This window comes from Symsagittifera roscoffensis, chromosome 8, assembly GCF_963678635.1.
Source record: "Symsagittifera roscoffensis chromosome 8, txSymRosc1.1, whole genome shotgun sequence".
Classification (NCBI taxonomy): domain Eukaryota; kingdom Metazoa; phylum Xenacoelomorpha; order Acoela; family Convolutidae; genus Symsagittifera; species Symsagittifera roscoffensis.
In genome coordinates, this window is record NC_087069.1 from 38,506,426 (window position 1) to 38,526,732 (window position 20,307).

General features: G+C 37.4%; 1 protein-coding gene across 1 annotated transcript; it reads left to right on the forward strand.

The window, feature by feature from the left end:
• The first annotated feature begins 9,463 nt into the window (after nucleotides 1–9,463).
• Nucleotides 9,464–13,818, forward strand: LOC134852862 (purine nucleoside phosphorylase 1-like). Its single transcript, XM_063868697.1, has 7 exons — nucleotides 9,464–9,708; nucleotides 9,770–9,894; nucleotides 10,665–10,809; nucleotides 11,184–11,356; nucleotides 12,781–12,868; nucleotides 13,029–13,174; nucleotides 13,683–13,818. Exons 1-7 carry the CDS (start codon nucleotides 9,615–9,617, stop codon nucleotides 13,770–13,772), a joined length of 861 nt encoding a protein of 286 aa, XP_063724767.1. The 5' UTR covers nucleotides 9,464–9,614; the 3' UTR covers nucleotides 13,773–13,818.
• The last annotated feature ends 6,489 nt before the right edge of the window (nucleotides 13,819–20,307 follow it).

The following is a 20,307-nucleotide window of genomic DNA, read 5'->3' on the forward strand; positions in this document are numbered from 1 at the left end:
ATAGTCTGCATATGTGTCCAAATGCATCAAAGTGAACTCAGACGGTTCACTCAGATTTCTGATTACCTGATGCCCTGCCACCGAGATTATCGACTGTATTTTACTTCCTTGCGGTGCCATACCGAACCTCTGACCAGAGATAACATTAAGTTTCATGCTCAAGCTGCTTGGTGCTTTTGCCTCTTCAACTTCCGTTGCTTCGAAGGCGTTCAGTTGCTCCTGTAATTTTTCATTCTCCAGCTCGAGTTTCACCTTTTGTTCAATCTCTTTCGTCACTAGTTCCTGCTGTACTCTATTTATAGCATCCCTCGCAGCTGCCCTATAATCGATTTTGAAGTCATCGGCCGCAGTTGCTGGTTCCGGTTCACGTGCTTCCTCTGTTACCGCTTGCATCTTCTTTGCCACCAGCTCTTGAGGTTTATCCTTTCTGCGTGCCTCCGCTTGACTCAAAAGTCGAGTCTTGCTGGCTTTCACTCCTGACAAAGCTTCTTCATGTCTTGGATGCTTGATGTCTGCCACTGCATCCCAGAATTGCGGACAATCTGATTTAAAATGACCTTCCAAGTTACAAAAGAAACACCTCGGGCCGAATTTCGCAATTACTCCTCTCATGAAATCCTCATGATCCAACTCTGAAGCATCTTCGTCCTCGAGGCTAAAGCCTACTGCTTTCATGCCTTGTTTGTAAGCTGGGCATGCTGACACATGATGGTCTGTTGAACTGCAATTAGCACAAGAACGTCTCTTGTCCATATCATCCCTCGGTTTGTACCAATTTTTCCCTTGGTTTGCTGGTCCGTTGTTAAAATTTCCATAATTGTTCTTGTAATATCCAGATCTCGAAGGAGGTTTCAACAATAGATACTCTTTTGATTTGAGCCTCAACTCCTCCGGTGTTGGCGCATTAGTTGATAGTGGTGTGTAATGCGTTGCTAGCATCGTACGAAGTTCATCATTTTTCACACCATCGATGAATTTTGAGGCTACGGCCAGGTTCATCCTTCGGTTTGACTCATCCGGTTGGCTGCGTCTTCTCAGCATTTCCAAATCATCGAGAAACTTGTCTATTGTTTCATCTTCTCGTTGCCTCCGTTTCTCGAAGCGCATCATCGCCTGGTGCCCCTGCATCCCTGATCCGAAACGGTTTAACAAGATTTCGAAGATTTTCTCAGCAGTGTCACGTTGATACTGTTTCTTGGCTATGACACAGTTCAGGGCTGTCCCTTCTAAGTTGCTGGTGAGCGCGCTGCATTCCTGTCTCTCCGACAAGTCCTCTTCCTCGAAATGCAGCTTCATTACCTCTATCCAGGTATCAATACAGCCATCAGATTCGTCTTTGTAGCATCTTGGTTTCTTAAAGACTCTTCTGGACTTCTCACTGCGTTCATTGGTTCTTGATAACCTCGTCAGGAATGTCTCTAAAGACCTGTTCAGGGGTTCAAATGCTGTGACCATTGCCGTAGCATCCTTTGAGTGTCCCGCTTGAGTGTCCTCACACCTTGTCGAAGGCTCTGTGTGCGGTGCATCCCTGCAATCCGAATCACCATGAGCGTTTCCCGCTTGGCCCATATGACTCCTCCTCGGGCTTGTATGCCCCATGTTGCCAGAATCGCTTCTCCCAGTCGCATGTGTGCTTTGCGTTGGTCGTTCGTTCGAGGTTTGTCTGTTCCCCGTTGAACTTGCTCTACTGTTCGGGCCCCATGCTGTATTACCCCTTGTGGCATAGCCTGATGAACTGCCCCTGCCTCTAGTGGATCCATACGTCTTCCTCCTTTGATGTTCATTGAAGTTCACCCTCGGTTCCCTGCTGGGACCTCCCGAGTTCGGCTCTCCTTCTTTTGGTCCACTCTTGCTGCTTAGTAGCCCGTCCAACCTATCCATGATAGCCTGAGTTCGCCTCTCCATCATCGCGTCTATCTTTGTGTCAAGAGACCCAAGAGACTGCTCTTGCTGAATTCTTAACTTCTCCATGTCGGCTCTTAAGCGTAACTCCCTCTGTTCCGCCTCTCTTGTCATTCGCGACAAGTTCCTCGTCATATGTTCGTCCGTTCTTTCTTTCAAGCGTTTTTCGCTTCTGCCAACTTCTTGTCTGTTGCGGTATATTTCTTCCCGCAGAATTTCTCTTTCAATGTGAACAGCTCTTTCTAGTTCACTCATCCTTATCGACATCTGTTCATTTTGTTCTCCTAAACTGCCCACTATGTTGTTTAAGGCTTCCTCTAGTGCTGCCCCGTTATCCATGAGTGGCGTCACTAGTGGTGGTGTAACCCTGTCGGTCCCAGGTAACTTCGTGCTTGTCGAGATCCGGGCCTTGACTCTCTGCTTCAACGTCTTTTCATTATTTAATTCAGGATCCATTAACGCGTTGCCAAGCCCTCTGGTTTTATTCTCACCAGGTTGTGGCTCCGAACTTGCTCTAATCGCGAAGTCTTTTGACTGGCCTGGTGTGTTTGCCTCTTTGCTTATCGTTGTCACTACACCAAATTTGTCCATGGTTCCAGTCTCTCTTCCGACGTGTGCCTCACTCTCCTGGATCGAACTATTGAGGCTTACTTGAGATCCAGAGTCCCCTTGCTCCTCTTCATCTTCTTCCTCCTGAGACTCACCATCGTTTCCTGCTCCTCCTCCCATGCTGAATGGAAAGATGTTTCCGAAGGTGTTCTTAATTCTTTCTGAGAACGATGATGATGTCGTTTGTTTCCCAGTTCCGCTTGCCATCATAGTGTTGTCTGTCGGAGATCTTCTCGTTGCCGCTACCTCAGTTGAGATGTCGGACAGTTCCGACATCTCTTCTCGATCCAATGTCCCGGTGGAAGTGGCAAAATCATGGCCTTGTTCTACCGGGGTAGATTCACTCGCCAGCCTTCTGCCTCTCCCTTCTTCCAGTTCATTTACCTCCTGGTTGTCATTCATGGTATGGTCCGTATTGACCTCCACTTCTAACAGTTCTCTTCGCTCTTCTGAGGTCTTTTGACTTCTCGTTTCAACCATTCTGCCTGAAACCGTCCCCCTTTTGTCAGACCGGGATCGCTTGATCCAATCCACAAAAGGATCGGTCATCGTTTTTCTTTGCTTCTCAGGTATGAATTTCCTAGAGCTATTACCTCGTTTTGGTATCCTTGACTTGTCTAAACTCATTCTCTATTTGTCACTTTCCTATGCCTACTCTTGACTCAATTGCTAGAGACCTTATAGTTTTATTAACAATAATAATGACACAACACAATAGATTCCACAAGATTCTATTAAATAGTGACCAAGAATCCCTGTATGTTGTCAGAGTACAGTTTGTATAAAATTTATTCACACTAACCGATTATCGGTCCAAAGATCTGGAAACTAGCACAATATGATGTTATCAGTCAATTTAAAAGATAGTGTATTCACTACCCAATCAAGCACAGTTTACGTTGATTTAAAATCAAAAACAAAAATATATATTGACACAATATGAATGTATATATAAAAAAAACGTATGTGTCTTGTACTCTTAGTCGGTCGCAGTACAATAGTCGAACCTGTCTTTTAAAGAAAAAGCTTTCCCTGCTTGGTGCTGCACCAAACAGACAAAACTTTGAAGGCAGTAATTTTCTCAAGTGGGCGTCTATTGCACCCACCGAGTACTGTGTTACCTATCTGCCTTCGGACTGCCCGAGCTAGAACTACTAAAATCCTCAGGGCAGTCACTTTTCCCAAAAACGTATTATGTTTCAATCCACACCAATGAGTCACGCTCTTTTTAATTTAGACTTAGTGTCGCGAATATCCGAGTTCGGACCTGTTTTGTATTAGTCTGGTTCTTTTTGAAAGGCAAGTTACCAGTGCAGTCACTGATACCTAGCCTGTGTATTAATAACCTAATACCTCTCGCTTTTTAGTCTTTCTTTCGTTTACCTAAGTCCTTAATAAAATAATTTCCCTCCGGATTGGCACAAATAGGACCCTTCCGGACTGTCAGAATATGGACCCCTCCGGATTGGGACCCCTCCGAGTTAGTTAATAGTAGACCCCTCCGGATTTGGACCCCTCCGGTTTTGTGGAAAGTAGACCCCTCCGGATTCGGACCCCTCTGACTTTGAAAAATTTCGACCCCTCCGGATTGGGAGCCCTTAACTCTGTCAAAGTAGCTTTTCGTAGTTTTCTTAATTTCAGCTTATACCCCTCCGGATACGTTCTGCGTTGTTTTTATGCTGTTTGAATTAACTGGGAAGGGTATATGGTCCTTTCCTAGACCCCTCCGGATTGAAGTTAAGGCACTTATTTGACAATTCACACTAACGGTGAAGGGTCTTATCTCTTGCCTAATTTCGACTCTATTATGGTTGTCTTGTGCCTTCACCCCTCCCTTTTTGTCTAGAACTGTCCTAAGTTATTTAGTTCAATCGCTATCAACTTTTGGTAGGGGTATAAGGGTTTTTCAGAAAAATTTATAAAACGTGAAGGGTGTACCCCTCCGGATTTGTGTAATTTGCTAAAAACAATCTCAAAAAATTTTCTCGCTCGTTTTTCCGGGAAATTTCCCAATCCTGTCAGTAAGCTCAGCTAATCTCTGATCTATTGGTACCAAGATCAACTCGATATGCTCTGTAGTTCCAAAGTTATTAACCAAAACGTCTTTTTTCCAAACTCAAAAATTTTCTCTCTTATAGGTTCCGCCTAACTTTTTCCGCAAATCTGGTCCTTTCGACCTAAAAATTATTGATCTGAGCTTAGAAGGCCTATACTCTTCTAGTTCAATGCAAAAGACCCGATCTAAAACGCTTTTGTAGAAAAAATTTGCGAAAAACTGTGCTACCTGGACCCCTCCGGATTGATGAATCCACCAAATCAAACACGTTATGTCCGATTTCTCTGCAACCCGGAAGGCTTTCGGGTAGCGGGTTTTAAAACTCGTAGATTCACTAGTGGGCGTTGTCCGAACAACTATTTTTACTGTCCTAACTCAAAGATTTCAAAAAATTTTTTGATTTTATAGTGTTTCTTACTATCAAAAAATGGGAAAATTTGGTTTTTGGTACCAAACTAGTTCCAACCACTTCCGAACTAAAGTTAACCGGTTCTACTTATTACAGTAGTGCAGTTACGATGTAACACACTAACTTAGCGCTTTTTTCCGTTTCAAAAAATATCGATATCTCAAAAATCGCGACTTGTGGGGGGATCAAAATATCGCTATTTTGACCCTAAAAACCGGTCTGTTTTCGTTGTTTTTAACTGAAAAACGATATAAGACTATTAATATAGGCTATATAAGTAATAATATTAGTAATACTATACCCCACCGGGTTTGTTTATTATCCGAATTAAGGTGCTTAACTCGGATATTCGCAGTTCGGTGAAGGGTCACTACAGTGCAGCACTGTCGAGCCCCCCACAGATTACTATCTTACTTTTTGTACCAAAAGGGATACAAAACTTGTTAACGATACCCAACAGTCGATTGTTGTTGTCGTTGAGCCCCTTCTTGTTGCTCCTTGTACTGCTTGCCGGATCGGTCTTCACCCAGGACCCTTCCGAATTGAGCGCAAATCAGCTGACCCTTCAGGATTGAGCGCAATTTATCATTAACGTGCTTAAATGCTCAAATAACTCTACAGTACAAGCCTCACAAACGGGCCACAAAATTGATCGTAACAATCCTGACTGATATAAATGCCTGTAACAACAATATATCTATCAACAACAAACGGGGGGGTTGAATCACATCTTGTCTGGGGGGATGATTTCTACTGATTTTTTACTTTTTTTTTACTGTTTTTGGTTTTTTCGGTTATTTTTTTTATGTTTTTTGTTTTTCTTGGGTACTATACTATTTTTTGTTTGGTTTTACTTATATCTTTAAGTGTTTTTGATCACCAACCACTCAGGGGACGAGGAAACGGCCGATCCCCCCACCCTTCCTGGTTTGTGAATTTTCGGTCTTAACTAGGTTAAAAAACTATTCACGGCAATCCGAAAGGCCTCCGCGTTCCGAACTACCCTTCCGCCCCGGCGGTTTAGGCCTATTAAGGGCGTTAATGTGAGCATCCGCTCGGCGCGGAGTGCTCGTTAACGGTTCCGCCGGTCATGATGTTATAAAAGAATAACACCCAGGAGCGCCATAAAAACATACATGCAACATTCGCCCGGAAGATACATATCGACGGATAACAAAACTAAGTCTTAAGACGACTGGCCAGCGTCTAAACAGAGCTTTGCATGTTTTTCACCGTCTCTACCAAGCCAGTACTTTTCGGTGGTCTTTTCTAACATCGGGTCGACAAAAACGTTACTGTTCTCCGGCTTCGACCAGAACGCTCAAATTAACTGAATTACACGCAAAAATAGTGAACTCATGGCTGGGTCTCAGTATCCCCAGACCACGAGGTCACTCCTAAAAACAGGGCTACTATTTATTATATTACTATTGTTTTTGTTCAGTAGATAAAAATCATCATCTCCATCGAAGATGGATCAACCCTTTCCCCCCCAACTCTTAGCACCTCATCCTTGTCAAAACTAATCCAAATATCAATTAAATTCAAGTCAGGACATGACAGGATGCTAAAAGTTCACACGAGTCAATAAAAGTTTTCCGTCCCGAGACCCCTCCGGTTTCTTGAATCCGCTGAATCAAGCCCGTTGATCTTGATTTCTTCCTAATCCGGAAGGCTGGTTTCTTACCCTTCACCGTTGTTTGCAACGGCCTTGCAACTATTGTAGCAGCACAATAGTTGCAACTCGGAACGTTCTCTGCAATCTGCTGCTGTTTTTCAAACACGATTGTCGTTGTTATCGTCAGCGCAACTAACGTTGTTGTGTTTTTTTTCACTCGTTTTTTTGTTAAAATGGCCGTTTCAGCATTTCTCAGAAATGTGACGTCATCATTCGAATTTTTGAAATTTTAAAATACTAGAATATTCCAGCCCTCACCGTTTGGCTAAACGTTCCAATAACGCCCTTAGTTCTTAAAAACCACCAATCCGGAAGGCTTACTGCTAAAATTCCGAATTCTGCAGAGATTGCATTTTGGCCATTCTGGTCGAATGTCACATGTAACGGGTCGTAGTCTCATGCAGGGAGTTCAAACTCAAACTCAAACAGTCAAACATCAAACTCAAACTATTCCTTTCAAACTCAAACTCAAACTGTAGACGTCTATATTCTCAAACATCAAACTCAAACTCAAACCCTGCCTGTTTTTGTGTAGGATTTTTTCCGTACGAAAATCGCGCATTATTTTTTAATTCCGTGGATCTTTGACATTCTATTACTATCAGGCATTTCGAATCGGAGTCGAATAATCGGTTCGAATAATCTAATCGGTTCGATATTCTGTACAGCCAACGCTGGACTTTGACGCTTTTAATGTGGATGATGATAAACAATCATTCGATATAGACGTGGCCATGAAATCGTTCAGACCTACAAGTGCCGACCCAGAGAGGCTTTTCTCTTTGACAAGAATTTCTCGAAACTTTTTGCAAAATCGCATGTTGCCCGAAAATCAAGCAAGAAATGCTTTCTTGAATAAAAACTGCTATCTCTTTAACTGATTTACTTCTGTTACTTGTTAATTGCTACTGTTGCTAATTGTTACTGTTAATTGCCAATAAATGGTAGATTTTTGTTGTTTTGGTTTAAATGCAATTTGGTCATTTTCAATAGAATCTACGCAAAAAACGGTGTATGTCATGCCAAGGTTAAAGACATGAAAATTGAGTGTCAACATAAAAAATTCAAACTCAAACTCAAACATCATTTCACTGTTTGAGTCAAACTCAAACATCAAACTCAAACAGAATTTACTCAAACTCAAACTTTAAAATCCAATGTTTGAATTCCCTGGTCTCATGTCACAAGCGAACCGAATTGGCTCCGACTGATTTGAGGTAGAAAAACACAAGAGATAGTGTCCCTGACTCTTGAGCCAATGGTTATAGGGCCTATTTTTCTTGAGCCTCATGTGTGACTGCAGTAGACGAATGTTACAGGAACTAATTCTGGTCTCATCGTTTGGACAAAAAACCTTCAATCCATATGGAATAATTATAGAATCTAAATTTTCTTTTTCTTTGCTATCCAGATAATTTATGTTATAATCACCCAGAAGCGTAATTTTATTAGAAACTGAAAACGCATTATCTATGTTAAGCGTTAATTGTTCCAAAAAATCAATAAAGTTTGATCTGCTTGGGTTATAACACAAATTAACTAACATTTTTTCTTTACTCGAAATGTTAAATGTAGATTTGCACTCAACCCACACTGACTCATATTTTTATTTATCAAATAAATTTAAATCAGGCCTCAATTTCGGAGCCAATTTGACTGGTATATATAAGAAAACGCCACCGCCTTTCTTTTTTTACCGCTGATTGCCTATCATATCTGAACATCGCATGCGTTCTAGGTTGGAAATTCCATAAATTGTCACTATCTTCTTTTTTAAGCCACGTTTCGGAAATTCCTATAATTGTATTTTCGCCCATATCATCAAGAAATTTTTTCAATTGCATCCGTTTTCTAATAATACTTTGAAAATTCAAATGAACAAATTTAAGATTTGCACAATTTTTTGAGCAGATACCGTAGACTGTTTCAATGGTTTCGATAGGACCAGGGTTTTTTCAACATCCCCACTTTGGGTCAGTAACAATATATTAGTAACAAGCATTTCTCTGCTAAAAATATTGTTCGGAGAACTATTAACAAGTTATATCAAAATAGCAAACCTCCTAATCTACACGATTTCAAGACTAGGCTTTTTCTTTGTCAAAAAAAACATGTCTTTTTTTACGGTATGACACATTTCATTCAGAATTTTTTTTTCTAATTTTCTCATTTCGGCTTGTCACTGCTGTTGTTGCAAGTCATGTGCTAGTCGATTTTTTCAGTTTGTTTCTAGCCATATCCAGGCTACCATCAGTTTCATGATGGCTAATATCAGTTGTCTAAAAACAAAAAATAGTTAAAAAATAAGTCAACAATACTACAGAAGAAGGAGAAAAAATTATTAACATCAAGAGTAACACGTAATAAGAACGGCTAATATAATTTAACCTTACGACGATGCATTTAATGTTGATATGTGACTTCATTGATACAATGATACAGTTTGCTGATATATACTTTTTTTTAATAACGCTGGTATGTCCCTTATCCAGCTTCTGCTTTGACCGTAACTAAACGGAAGGGCCCCTTTTGTAATTTAACGTTGATTCAGAGTTTCGTGGGTTAGATATTCAGAAGAATAGGTATTCGTTTTTTTTGTTTTCACTTATTTCAAATCCAAAATGATCGTCTGCTATCTGGAAATATTCTAAATTGATCGATTACATGTAGAACACACAGGGTTATGATTCATCTGTCGATTCTACAATGTGTTGGTTATAATATATTTCACAGCTTCTATTCTTACTGCTATTGATGAGTAAGAAGTGATCAATCAACAATTGTGAACGCAGCAGTGCTTCTTTCATGCTCCAGTTTATCGCAGCGATGTTTGCTAATCATCTATGATGCCAAAGAAGAGCTAAAATTTGATATATCTTCTGTTGGCTTTGGACCACAAGGTTTCATTCTTGCCACTCTACAAATTTCGATGGTGAAATTGTGAACTCAATTTCTATATAATGGATACTGAAATTGTTGCTCAAATAGTTAAGAAAACTGGCGTAGATTCAAAAATTAAAAGAATAGGGATAATTACAGGAACTGGTCTGCAAGGTAAGAAATTTTAATTTTTTTTTCAGAACTTCGTTGGGCAGTACCCTCGTTCATTATTCAGGAATCGCATCTGTTATAAAGAATCCGCTAGAAATTTCCTATGATGAAATTGACAACTTCCCGAGGACACAAGTAAAAGGACATCCTGGCCGGTTAGTGTTTGGTTCGATCGCAGACACACCAGTGGTAAGTTTAATTTTTTTTAAGCTTTAAATCCTTTTGCAATGATACCAGTTAATTGGGCATGGATTCTTTGGGCGTAAAGTTTATTGCTTGATTTTGAAATTTGATAATGGTTGCAAGTTTTGGTACTATAGTTTTTCACGGTTATTGATCCAGGCGCGGACCTAAGATTTTCTCTAGGGGTGAGGGTGAGTTAAAAGAAAAAATTTGAAATAGTATTTTCTAGGTTGCCGAACTGACTTTCCGTGCTCTTCCAACACGCTTTAAGCAAACTATTCGAAAACTCTTTTTTTTTCAGGTTTTTCATTTTTTTCGCTAAGTTCGGTAGAAGGTTTTTGAGATAGACTCATGCAAATCAAATTGCGTCATTTGATGATGAAACTATTTTCGAGTGAGAGCTAGTGTGTTGAGGATTTGCAATTTCGACCGTCAAAATAATTGATAGCTCAAAATTTTTAAATAACAACAATATTTTATCGGTCCAACTGGTATCTGCTTAAGTGTTATCGTCTTACCACCACCTAAGTTTCAATGCTAATTCTTTTCTGGCATTTGTCTTTATTGGTACGTTTTTCTCAAGGTGAACTATGCTAAACTTCTGTCTTTTTCGATATTTTTTATATTATTATTTTTTCGACTTAGCGGTGTTCGTCTCATTTACGGTCTGCTAGATTGACATGCTATGTTTGTGTTGTATCGCAAATGATGCAAAGTTGCACTTCGCCTCTGAAAAGCAAGGTTTTGGAAAAGCAAGATTATGACTTTTTTTTTAGGTCTGTTTGCAAGGCAGAATTCATTTCTATGAAGGCTACTCCTTCGCGTACATCGGTCAGTTAGTGAAGATTCTCTACAATTTAGGAGTGAGAGTTTTGATTCTATCCAATGCGGCAGGAGGACTGAACGAGGAATATGAAACAGGTGTTGTGTAAAATCATGTTGTCATTGTGTTTAACAGTTTGAGTGACATGTTTTTTAATTTTTCACGCTGGTTCATGTTAAAACTATAGATTTTTCTGTTAACTTAAGTATTGGCATTGATTTGTATCTTCTCGAAAGATTAGGACGGAATTGCGGTATTTGGCACTTCGACAAAAGCTCGTAAGGGGCCAGTTGTGAATAAACGTTCAAAATTCATTGCACCAAATCAGAACATTGCACCAAATCAGAACATTGCACCAAATCAGAACATTGCACCAAATCAGAACATTGCACCAAATCAGAACATTGCACCAAATCAGAACATTGTGTTACTTGCACAGCAACTAGCCATACTTGTTTGGTTTTGTTTGTAGGTGACGTGATGGTCATCAAAGACCACATTAATCTCACTGGTGACAATGCATTAAGAGGCATAGTTCACCCCGAGAAAGGGTTTCCCTTCATCAGTATCTTCTATGACACTGAATTGCAACATCACGCGCATGAGGCGGCCAAGACGGTGCCTGGGTTTTCACAAAGTCTCAGAGTAAGTGAAATCTAGAAGAAAGTCTGAGGCATCACGTGACAGGTTTGCGTCTAATCATCGATGTAATATCTGATGTCTAATTGATCTATATATATTCTATACAGTAGCCGATTTGACCCCCTGCCGATCCAAAGGGTCCACTCTTTGTACTGTTTTGAGATATGCATTTGTCGCTGACGGACCCTAAAATTTTTAAATTAAAGGCGCCTTGGGCGCCAATCTATACTAATTTTGAGGAGGGGGGGGGGGGGGGGGAGGGGAGCGGGCGCCAAAAAAATGCAATTTTTTGGATTTTTTTGGTAGAAATTTTCCAAAAAGTGCATAAAAACACCTCAAAAAAGGTCGGCAAAATTTTTTAAAATCCGCACACCCCTCCGAGAAAGTCCGAGATCCGCGCCTCATTCTATATATATTCTATTGGTTCGAAAACAATTTATTATTAAACTCTGTAATCCATTAAAATCAATTAGTTTATAACATGTACTGGCTGGTAGGAGTTGAAATGGGCACCACGTTGCGGCAGGATCGTTGGTTTTGTTGTTTGGGATCTGTCTGTAACTATGATTAATCAAATGATCTTTTTGATAATCATCTCCACCGCAGATCTGACTTTTGCCTGAACTTTGACCCGCTGAACCTGATTACTTCGCGATAACTCAAACAACAGATTCTTAGTTTGTTTAATTTAACAATATGGTCTATCTTGGCTTCGATAGAGAGTTTGAAACGTATTCCCGGAATAATGTTAATGAATATTGACCAGAATTGATTGATCTCAATTGATTGTCGAGAACTGTTTTCACTCACGTTAACATCTACCCTATGCGCTATACGATAAAGAAATACAAGAAAACTTAGTTTTGGATTTATATAAAGAGGCGGAAGGACTTAACGATGGTTTATGGGGACTGCTTCGAGGAACGATGTAGGGATAATCTTTTATGCACAGCTTTGTACATGAGAAGCCCAACAAGGCTGAAAAATTGGAAGTACTGTTTACCTAATTTGATTCACGGTCCTTGAATCGAAATGGTAATTTTGACAACTGAGGGATAGATTTTATTGAAATAAGCTGCAAATATTGTCGGAGAAAAGTCAAAACATTTCTTTGCCTTTAAATCAATAATTGAGGATCAGAAAAAAATATCAGCATCAGCAGTCATCGTTGTTTGTTTTTTATCTGCGAATTTATTAGTTTTATTTTTTTTAGATGTTCCTATAAGGAGCAAGTACTGCTTAATAATTTATGCTTCAAGGCACCGCGACAATTGGGAATTCGCGAACTTATTTCAAAAAAGACTAGGAACTACAAACATCTGGGATTTTTTTGAGACGCAACTACGAGAAAACTCTCAGCTTACCTGTTCCCAGTTGGTTCAACAATGGATCAGTAAAACTGATTGAGAATGAGTTTTTAATTTTAGAATGGCGTGTACAGTATCATCAATGGACCTAGTTTCGAGACTGTAGCAGAGTCCAAATTCCTCATTAGGGGCGGAGCAGATGCAGCAGGTCAGGGTAATAGCAATAAAATCAAATGGGGGATTAATACCATAAAATTGATTAAGCAGCTAATCATTTGGATCTCTTAACTAAGTGGAGGTTGGGCCGGGGTATTTTGATAAGTGGATTTACTACTTAAGTACTTGAGTAAGCTGCTTGTGTATTCTAGGGATGAGTACGATCCCTGAAGTTCAAATGGCCAACTACCTGGGCATGCGAGTTTTTGCATTCTCTCTCATCACCAACATGTGTGTGAGGACATACGGAGAGTACAGCAGACTGCAGGGGGAGCCAAATGACGAAGTGTCCGAGGGGGTGAGTTGCATTTGCGTTTTTTTTTCTTCATTTTTCGTACATTTTCAAGGCACTGTTTTGATACAGGATTTGAAATGCTCGAACAATTTAAAAAACCCGTTTTCATTATTGATAGGATGTCGCACAACAGGATGAAACATTTTTTTTTATATTTTGGAAGGAAATTTACATAAACTTCAATTAATGAACACTGAACATCGGTAGCTGCGGTCAATTTTTTGTAATTCATACCTTAATGGATCTTTACATAGAGGTCATGATGTTGTAGTCAAAAGATACTCAATCAAATCATCTTCTAAGTCATAGTATTATGTACTATAGTTTTCTTGTAGATTGGCAATTTAGAGATAAGACTAATGAGTTCTCTAGATTGTAAACTCATTTGGGACTTGTGATTTCGTAAAAATTTTATATGATACTTCAGATATATTACTATAGCTCATTAGTGTCTCGTTTGGGTGTGTATATAGATGAACTTAAGTTTCAGTTTAATGTTTCCCACTTCTAGGTGTACGAAGTTGGACAAAGACGAATGCCCGAAATTGTTGCGTGGGTCACCAAAATAATCGAGAAGATAAACTTGGATGACAGTGATTAACAAAACTATGCGAGAAACTGCTGCGAAGAAGTGATTTGATCTTAACTTTTTGCTGTATCGTTATATCTATCATATTATGTATCTCATCGATTTGATAATAAGTCATATTATGAGGTCATATTCTATATCTGTTTAAGAGTCAATGAACGTAGTGAAGACTCTTGTATAGGTGTGGATGAATTTGGGTTTGTTATGTTTTTTTTTCAGGAAAAAGTCACGATCAAATTTGGCTTTTGATTTCTTTTTCAGTTCAGTTGAGTTAGACTAGCAATCGAGCACATTTTTCGTGACCTTTACACTTTGCTGTACGATAGTGGAATTAGTTTTCCTCTTAACAAAGGGCTAGGATGAAAGCAAATTCCACTATCGTACAGTAGAAGTGTAAAGGTTACGAAAAATGTGGTCAATTTCTAGTTTCGGAAGTGGAACTTACTCATGATCTTATCTTCTCAAATTGGGTTTGAGAGCATATTTTTTTATTTGAAATTCGAACGTTGAAGTTTTTCAAAAATTGAGTTTTTTGTTTCCTTACCTTCATTACTCTTTTGCAACCGTCAGTTGGCTATGTTTTCGTTTGTAACTTCTTGGTGCCTTGATTTTACAATGTTTCAATGTTAATTTTAAAAAGTTGCCTTAATCCAGACTCAAATTTTATCTATCGAACTGTACTTTGCTATGAGCTATCGAAGAGCAAAAGTGGAAAAGTCACGAAAAACAGGATCGACTTCTTGTTTCGAAAAGGGATTTTACTTTTCAGATTTCCCGGCGAAATGAAAAGTTTACCTATTGATTCAGTTTTCTTTTCAATTGTTCAGGGTGATTGTATGAAAATTCAATCTTAAATTGATCTTGAAATTCAAAGAGTTTCCAGCGAATGTATTTTTTCTATGAAATACGTAAATTGAAGTTTTTTCAAAGACAAGTCATTACTTTTGCTGTTTTTTTCGATTCATTGACTATTTTCCAGCTGGCTGTTGACTGCTCTTTTCACGGCAATAAGGATTAGAATAACAACAGCGCCTGACTTGTTTAAGTATTAATCAACGAAGTGATTAATCTTAACAATTTCAAGATTGGATCAATGTAGTGAAGTCTCTTATATAGGTCTTGGTTGTTATTTACATTTTCTTTTTCAGGAAAAATTTAAAATGCTCTTAAAACTACAGATGTGCTTTCATATATATGAGTGCAATTATGAATGTTTTAGGTAGTATATACATTTTTTTTGAGTTCAATTAAGATTAGAAGAACGTAGCTCAGTGACTCATATACATCGCGATAATTTTTTTGTTGTTCAAGAAAAATAGAAAAATGATATTTGTTCAGGCTCAAAAATTTTTGGTGGTTTAGCTTCTGATTTTTTTAAGTTCAATTCATTCTCTTGGTTGAAAGGAAGGCAAACTCTGATATCGAACAGTTAAATTGTAGAGGTCACCAAAAACGTGATCGATTTCTAGTTTCGAAAGTGGATTTTTTTCAGAGTTCCCAGTGGATTTAAAAATTCACTAATTGATCTATTCTTCTCAAATTGAGATAATTAATCAAAAAAGCATCGGTTAAAAAATTTTCTTGATATTCAAAGAGCTTTAAGTGCAAATAGTTTTTTTTTCTTTGAAATTCGAACGTTGAATTTTTTTTTCAAAAAAGAGTTTCTCGTAAACAACTTTCTACACAGGACTCATTGGACTCCTGGTGGTACCTTGGTTCATAGTGATTTATGTAGTGTTTTTTGCATACTTAGCCTGGTGGTAACAAATACGCCTGGGGCGGCAAAGTTCCTGGGTTCGACTTTGACCGAAACCAGTTTTTTTTCACACGGTATATATTCCGGTTCAAAAAAATTTTCTGTCTATTTGTATGCTTATGTTTTGACGGCTTAGTTGCAACATCAAAGAAAAGTTTATTTCAGCTGTAAGCAAATATTAATTCAGCATTTTGTTTTCTAGTTTCTCTAGATTGTAAACTCATTTAGGACTTGGGATTTCGTAAAATTTTATATGATACTTCAGATATATTACTATAGCTCATTAGTGTCTCGTTTGGGTGTGTATATAGATGAATTAAGTTTCAGTTTAATGTTTACCACTTCTAGGTGTACGAATTTGGACAAAGACGAATGCCCAAAATTGTCGCGTGGGTCACCAAAATAATCGAGAGGATAAACTTGGATGACAGTGATTAACAAAACTATGCGAGTTTGACCGAAACCTGTTTTTTTTTCACACGGTATATATTCCGGTTCAAAAAATTTTTCAGTCTATTTGTCTGCTTATGTTTTGACGGCTTAGTTGCAACATCAAAGAAAAGTTTATTTTATCTGTAAGCAATTATTAATTCAGCATTTTATTTTTAGCATTTTAAAAATCCTGTTACTGCTTGGTTACTATAAACTCAAATCCGATCATCCATCTGGCGTAGAGTTAAATCAACGGCTTAAGACTGCAAAGGCTTGCGGTTCGAATCCGGACGGGCCTTTATGCAAACTAGAGCTGTTGTGCTTTTTCGGACAATCGTCCTGATTATTTTTGGCAGCTAAGTTCCCGTAGCTCAAATGTTCAACTTTATTCCAAGTTGCTGTAACCCACATGCTTGAGACGACAAAGGTAGGGAGTTGGATTACAGTTAAGGGCTGTTCTTGCAAATAGAAAATTTTGGCTAATTTGAATTACTGTCTGTCTGCTTAGTTCCGCCGGATGGATTTTTTGTTTGAAAACTCGGCTTTTGTATAGCTCTCCCAAAGCTCTTTGTAGAGTTTTAAATGGTGAAGGCAATTTTTGTTCCAGATTTTTTGGGATTTTGTTGCAGTTCTTTTTGACTTGACAAAAACGATTTTTTTAAATTTTTTTGTTTGATGTTAATCATAGTCATTCATGTGTATCACAAGTACTAAGAAGCTCAGCTTCACCTCTGTGTTCATTGTAAATTTCGAAAAGTTGCATTGAGCAATTTTGATCTATCGAATTAGAATTTTGCTATGAGCGATAAAAAAGAAAATTATAAAAGTCACGAATAATGTGGTCGATTTCTAGTTTCAAAAAGGGATTTGATTTTTCAAATTTTCCGGCGAAATGAAAAGCTTACCTATTGAACCATTTTTTTTTTGTGAAAAAATTGGGGTAATTTTATTGAAAAGTCAAAAATAATTAGAGAAAAAAATTTAAAGAGCTTTCAGGTAATATTTGTTTTCGCTCTAAAAATCAAAAACTGAAATGTTTTTAAAAAACACATCAGTATTTTCACTGGTTTCTTGCATTCACTGACTTCATTTCCAATTTTCTGTTGAATCTGTTTCTTAAACGGCAACAAGGATAAAAATATCGCCACTAATTGTTCACATTTGTCCATTACACCAATCAAGTGTGATCTGGGGTTTTAAAGAGGGGAGAGGATTGGTTATAAGGACATGTACATTTTGCCCCAGAAAAGTAACAGATTGAAGGGCAGTGGGTGGTAATTTATTCTCTAACTTTACCCCAGAAAAGTAACAGCTTGAAGGGCGGTGCGCAGCCATTTATTTCCTAGGTATAGCAGGAAAATTTCGTAACTTTTGCATTTTCAAATTTGAGTACCAAAACAGCTGAAAACGGCGGATGACTTGTTTAAGTATTAAAGAACGAAATGATTTATATTTACAAATTTAAGAGTCGTTGAAGACTTTCATACAGGTTTTGGTTTTTTTTCAGGTAAAGACATAAAATGCTTTGATAATTTTAGATCTGGATTTATGTATATTATTGATTTTATGAATGCTTTTGGATATTTATGCTTTTTTTAGTTCAGTTAACAGTCAATGAGAGTAGATCAGTCTCAAATAGGTCGCGCTAATTTCTTTGCTCAGTAAAAACCTCAAAATTTGTTCAGGCTCAATAATACTTTTCACGTTTTGACTTTCTTTTTAAGTTCAATTCGTTTCCTTCAATTCGTTCAATTCGTTGAAAGGAAGGCAAAATCCATTATCGAACAGCAAAAATAAAAAAGTTCACAAAAATTGTGACCGAATTCTAGTTTCGAACGTGGAAATCAATTGTATCAATTTTACCGATTAAATCAATTATATCAACTGTACCAATTATACCAAGCAAAATTGTTTTTATCTATTGCTCAATTTTCTCAAGATGGGATGGTTTTATCGAAAATGAATAAATCTTCATTTTATTTGTTACAAAAATTTCAAAGAGATGTAGGCTATATATTTTTTTATTAAAATTTCGAAGAAGGAGTATTTTTCAAAAAATAAGTTCGTTTTTTTTTCTGTTTACTCGCGTTCACTGGTTTAACTTCATCTGGTGAAATTTTGGTAAATTTCACTCTCCAAGTACCAGCGTAGGAATGGCGCAAGCTATTTTAACCACTTCTATCCGAAAGTGGGATATGTTTTATAGTTTTTCCAACGGAAGGAAAATTTTACCTACTAATCGAACTTTCTCGAATTGAATTAAATGTAACAAAAAATTATCAAGCATTAATTCGTCTGGAAATCCAAAAAGGGTTAAGAGGATTTGTTTTAAGTCATTTTTTAACGTTTTATTGAGTTCATTGATTATTTTCCAACAGCCTATTGGGTTTGCTCTAATTTTTCATCTACTTTTCTGGTTGACTTTTGTTCGAGTTTGCTGCCAGTTGATTTTAGAGGCAAATTTGAATTTTTTTTGAAGACAAGGTTGAAAATCGTGCTTGGAGTTTTTAGGTGTTAATAAACGAAGTGTTTTTTTTTAATCATTCATTTAGATCATGTAGCTTTTTAGGGTCTTTCCGTTTTTTTTAAGTTAACCACGCTAAAATTTGATTTTTTGTTGTTTGTTTTTTGCTTTTTTTAAGTTTTCGTAAGAATCATTTGCTTAAAGGATGATAAACATGTGAGATTTATCCTTCTATTCCTCATTTTGAAAAACTAGTGCAATTTTCAAAGCATTAGTGCAATATTTGAAACAACAGTGCAAATTTTGAATTAGTAGTGCAAAATTTACCTCAAAAACCAAACAAAACGATTTATAAAGTAAAATCATGTCTAAGCATGGACACTTTAGTATTTGTCTGTTTTCATACTTGAAACTTTTCGTGCTCTAAAGAGCCTACGTTATATATCGATGTTTGTTCACATCTTGACACTGTGTGTCTCAAATTGTTAACAAGTTAACAAAATTTTTCAAGGCAAAACGTAACTCGCCAAGTACGAAAGTTCAACGGTCTCAAAAAAACGTGAATGATTGACCATTTAATTGGAAAGTATACATCAATTTTCAGCAATTGCACTGGAATAGAAAAAGTAACCAATTGACCCGGTTTTCTGTCTTTGGGGGTTAGTATCAAGCAAAATATCTAGCAATAAAGTTTCCGGAAACTACCAGAAGTTCAACTTCATGTGATTTCTTTTGTTTGATTTTAATCATAGTCATCCATATGTCTATCGCAAGTAGTGCGAATCGAAGTTTTATCTTTGTGCTCAAAGTAAATTTTAATAAATTGCCTTGATCAAGGCTCAATTTTTATCTATCGAATAGGAACTTTGATATGAGCTATCAAAACAAAATGTAAAAATCACGAATAACGTGGCCGTTTTCTAGTTTCAAAAACGGATCTGATTTTTTTTCAGCGGAATAAGAAATTTATCTATTGAACCAGTTTTTTTCAAAAAAAAAACTGGGGTACTTTTATGAAAAAGTCAATCATAAATAGATCTTAAAACTCAAATGGCTTTTAGGTAATAGTCGTTTTTGCTATGAAATTCGAAAAGTGAAGTGATTTGAAAAAACAAGACAGTATTTTTACTGGTTTCCGGCCTATCACTTCTTTCAAAATTGTCTGTTGGCTCTGTTCTCCTAACAGCAGCGGATTAGAATATCACCACCAACTGTTCGCAATTGCCTTATTACACCAATCAGGTGGGTCTTTAAAGAGGGGAGAGGATTGACTAAAAATCATGTACATTTTACCCCAGAAAAATAACACCTTGAAAAGCGTTGGGCAGTGATTTTCTTTCTCATTTTACCCCAAAAAGTATCAACTTGAAGGGCGGTGGGCAGTGATTTATTTTCTAGTTAAAACAGGAAAATGTCCGAATTTTTGCATTTTCAAATTTGTTTTGACAAAAACATCTGACAAAGGCGCTTGACTGGCTTAACTGTTAAAAAACAAAGTAATTTATCTTAACAGTTTTAGAAGTTGATAAACGTAGTGAAGATTCTCATATTGGCTTGGGTTAATTTTAGATTTTTTCTTAGGGAAAAGACATAAACAGCTCTAATAATTACAGATCTGCATTTAAGTATATTATTGATTTTTTGTGAAAGCTTTTGGGTATATATGCACTTTTTGATTTCTTTTAAAAGTTGATAAAGGTAGAGCAGTCTCATATAGGTTGCGCTAACTTATTTGCTCAAAAAAGCCTCGAAATTGTTTAGGCTCAAAAATAATTTTTTGCTGTTTGGCTTCTAGTTTTTTTCTAAGCTCTGTTCATTTCCTTTGTTGAAAGAAAGGCAAACCCCACTATCGAACATCGAAATAGTAAAAGTCACAAAAATTGTGACTGACTTCA

What these genes read in the sequence shown, in the direction of transcription:
- LOC134852862 (XM_063868697.1), top strand. Translation starts at nt 9,615, where the DNA reads ATGGATACTGAAATTGTTGCTCAAATAGTTAAGAAAACTGGCGTAGAT. An exon ending in CGATCGCAGACACACCAGTG is followed by an intron (nt 9,895 to 10,664) that starts GTAAGTTTAATT and finishes CTTTTTTTTTAG; the next exon opens with GTCTGTTTGCAAGGCAGAAT. An exon ending in GGGCGGAGCAGATGCAGCAG is followed by an intron (nt 12,869 to 13,028) that starts GTCAGGGTAATA and finishes TGTGTATTCTAG; the next exon opens with GGATGAGTACGATCCCTGAA.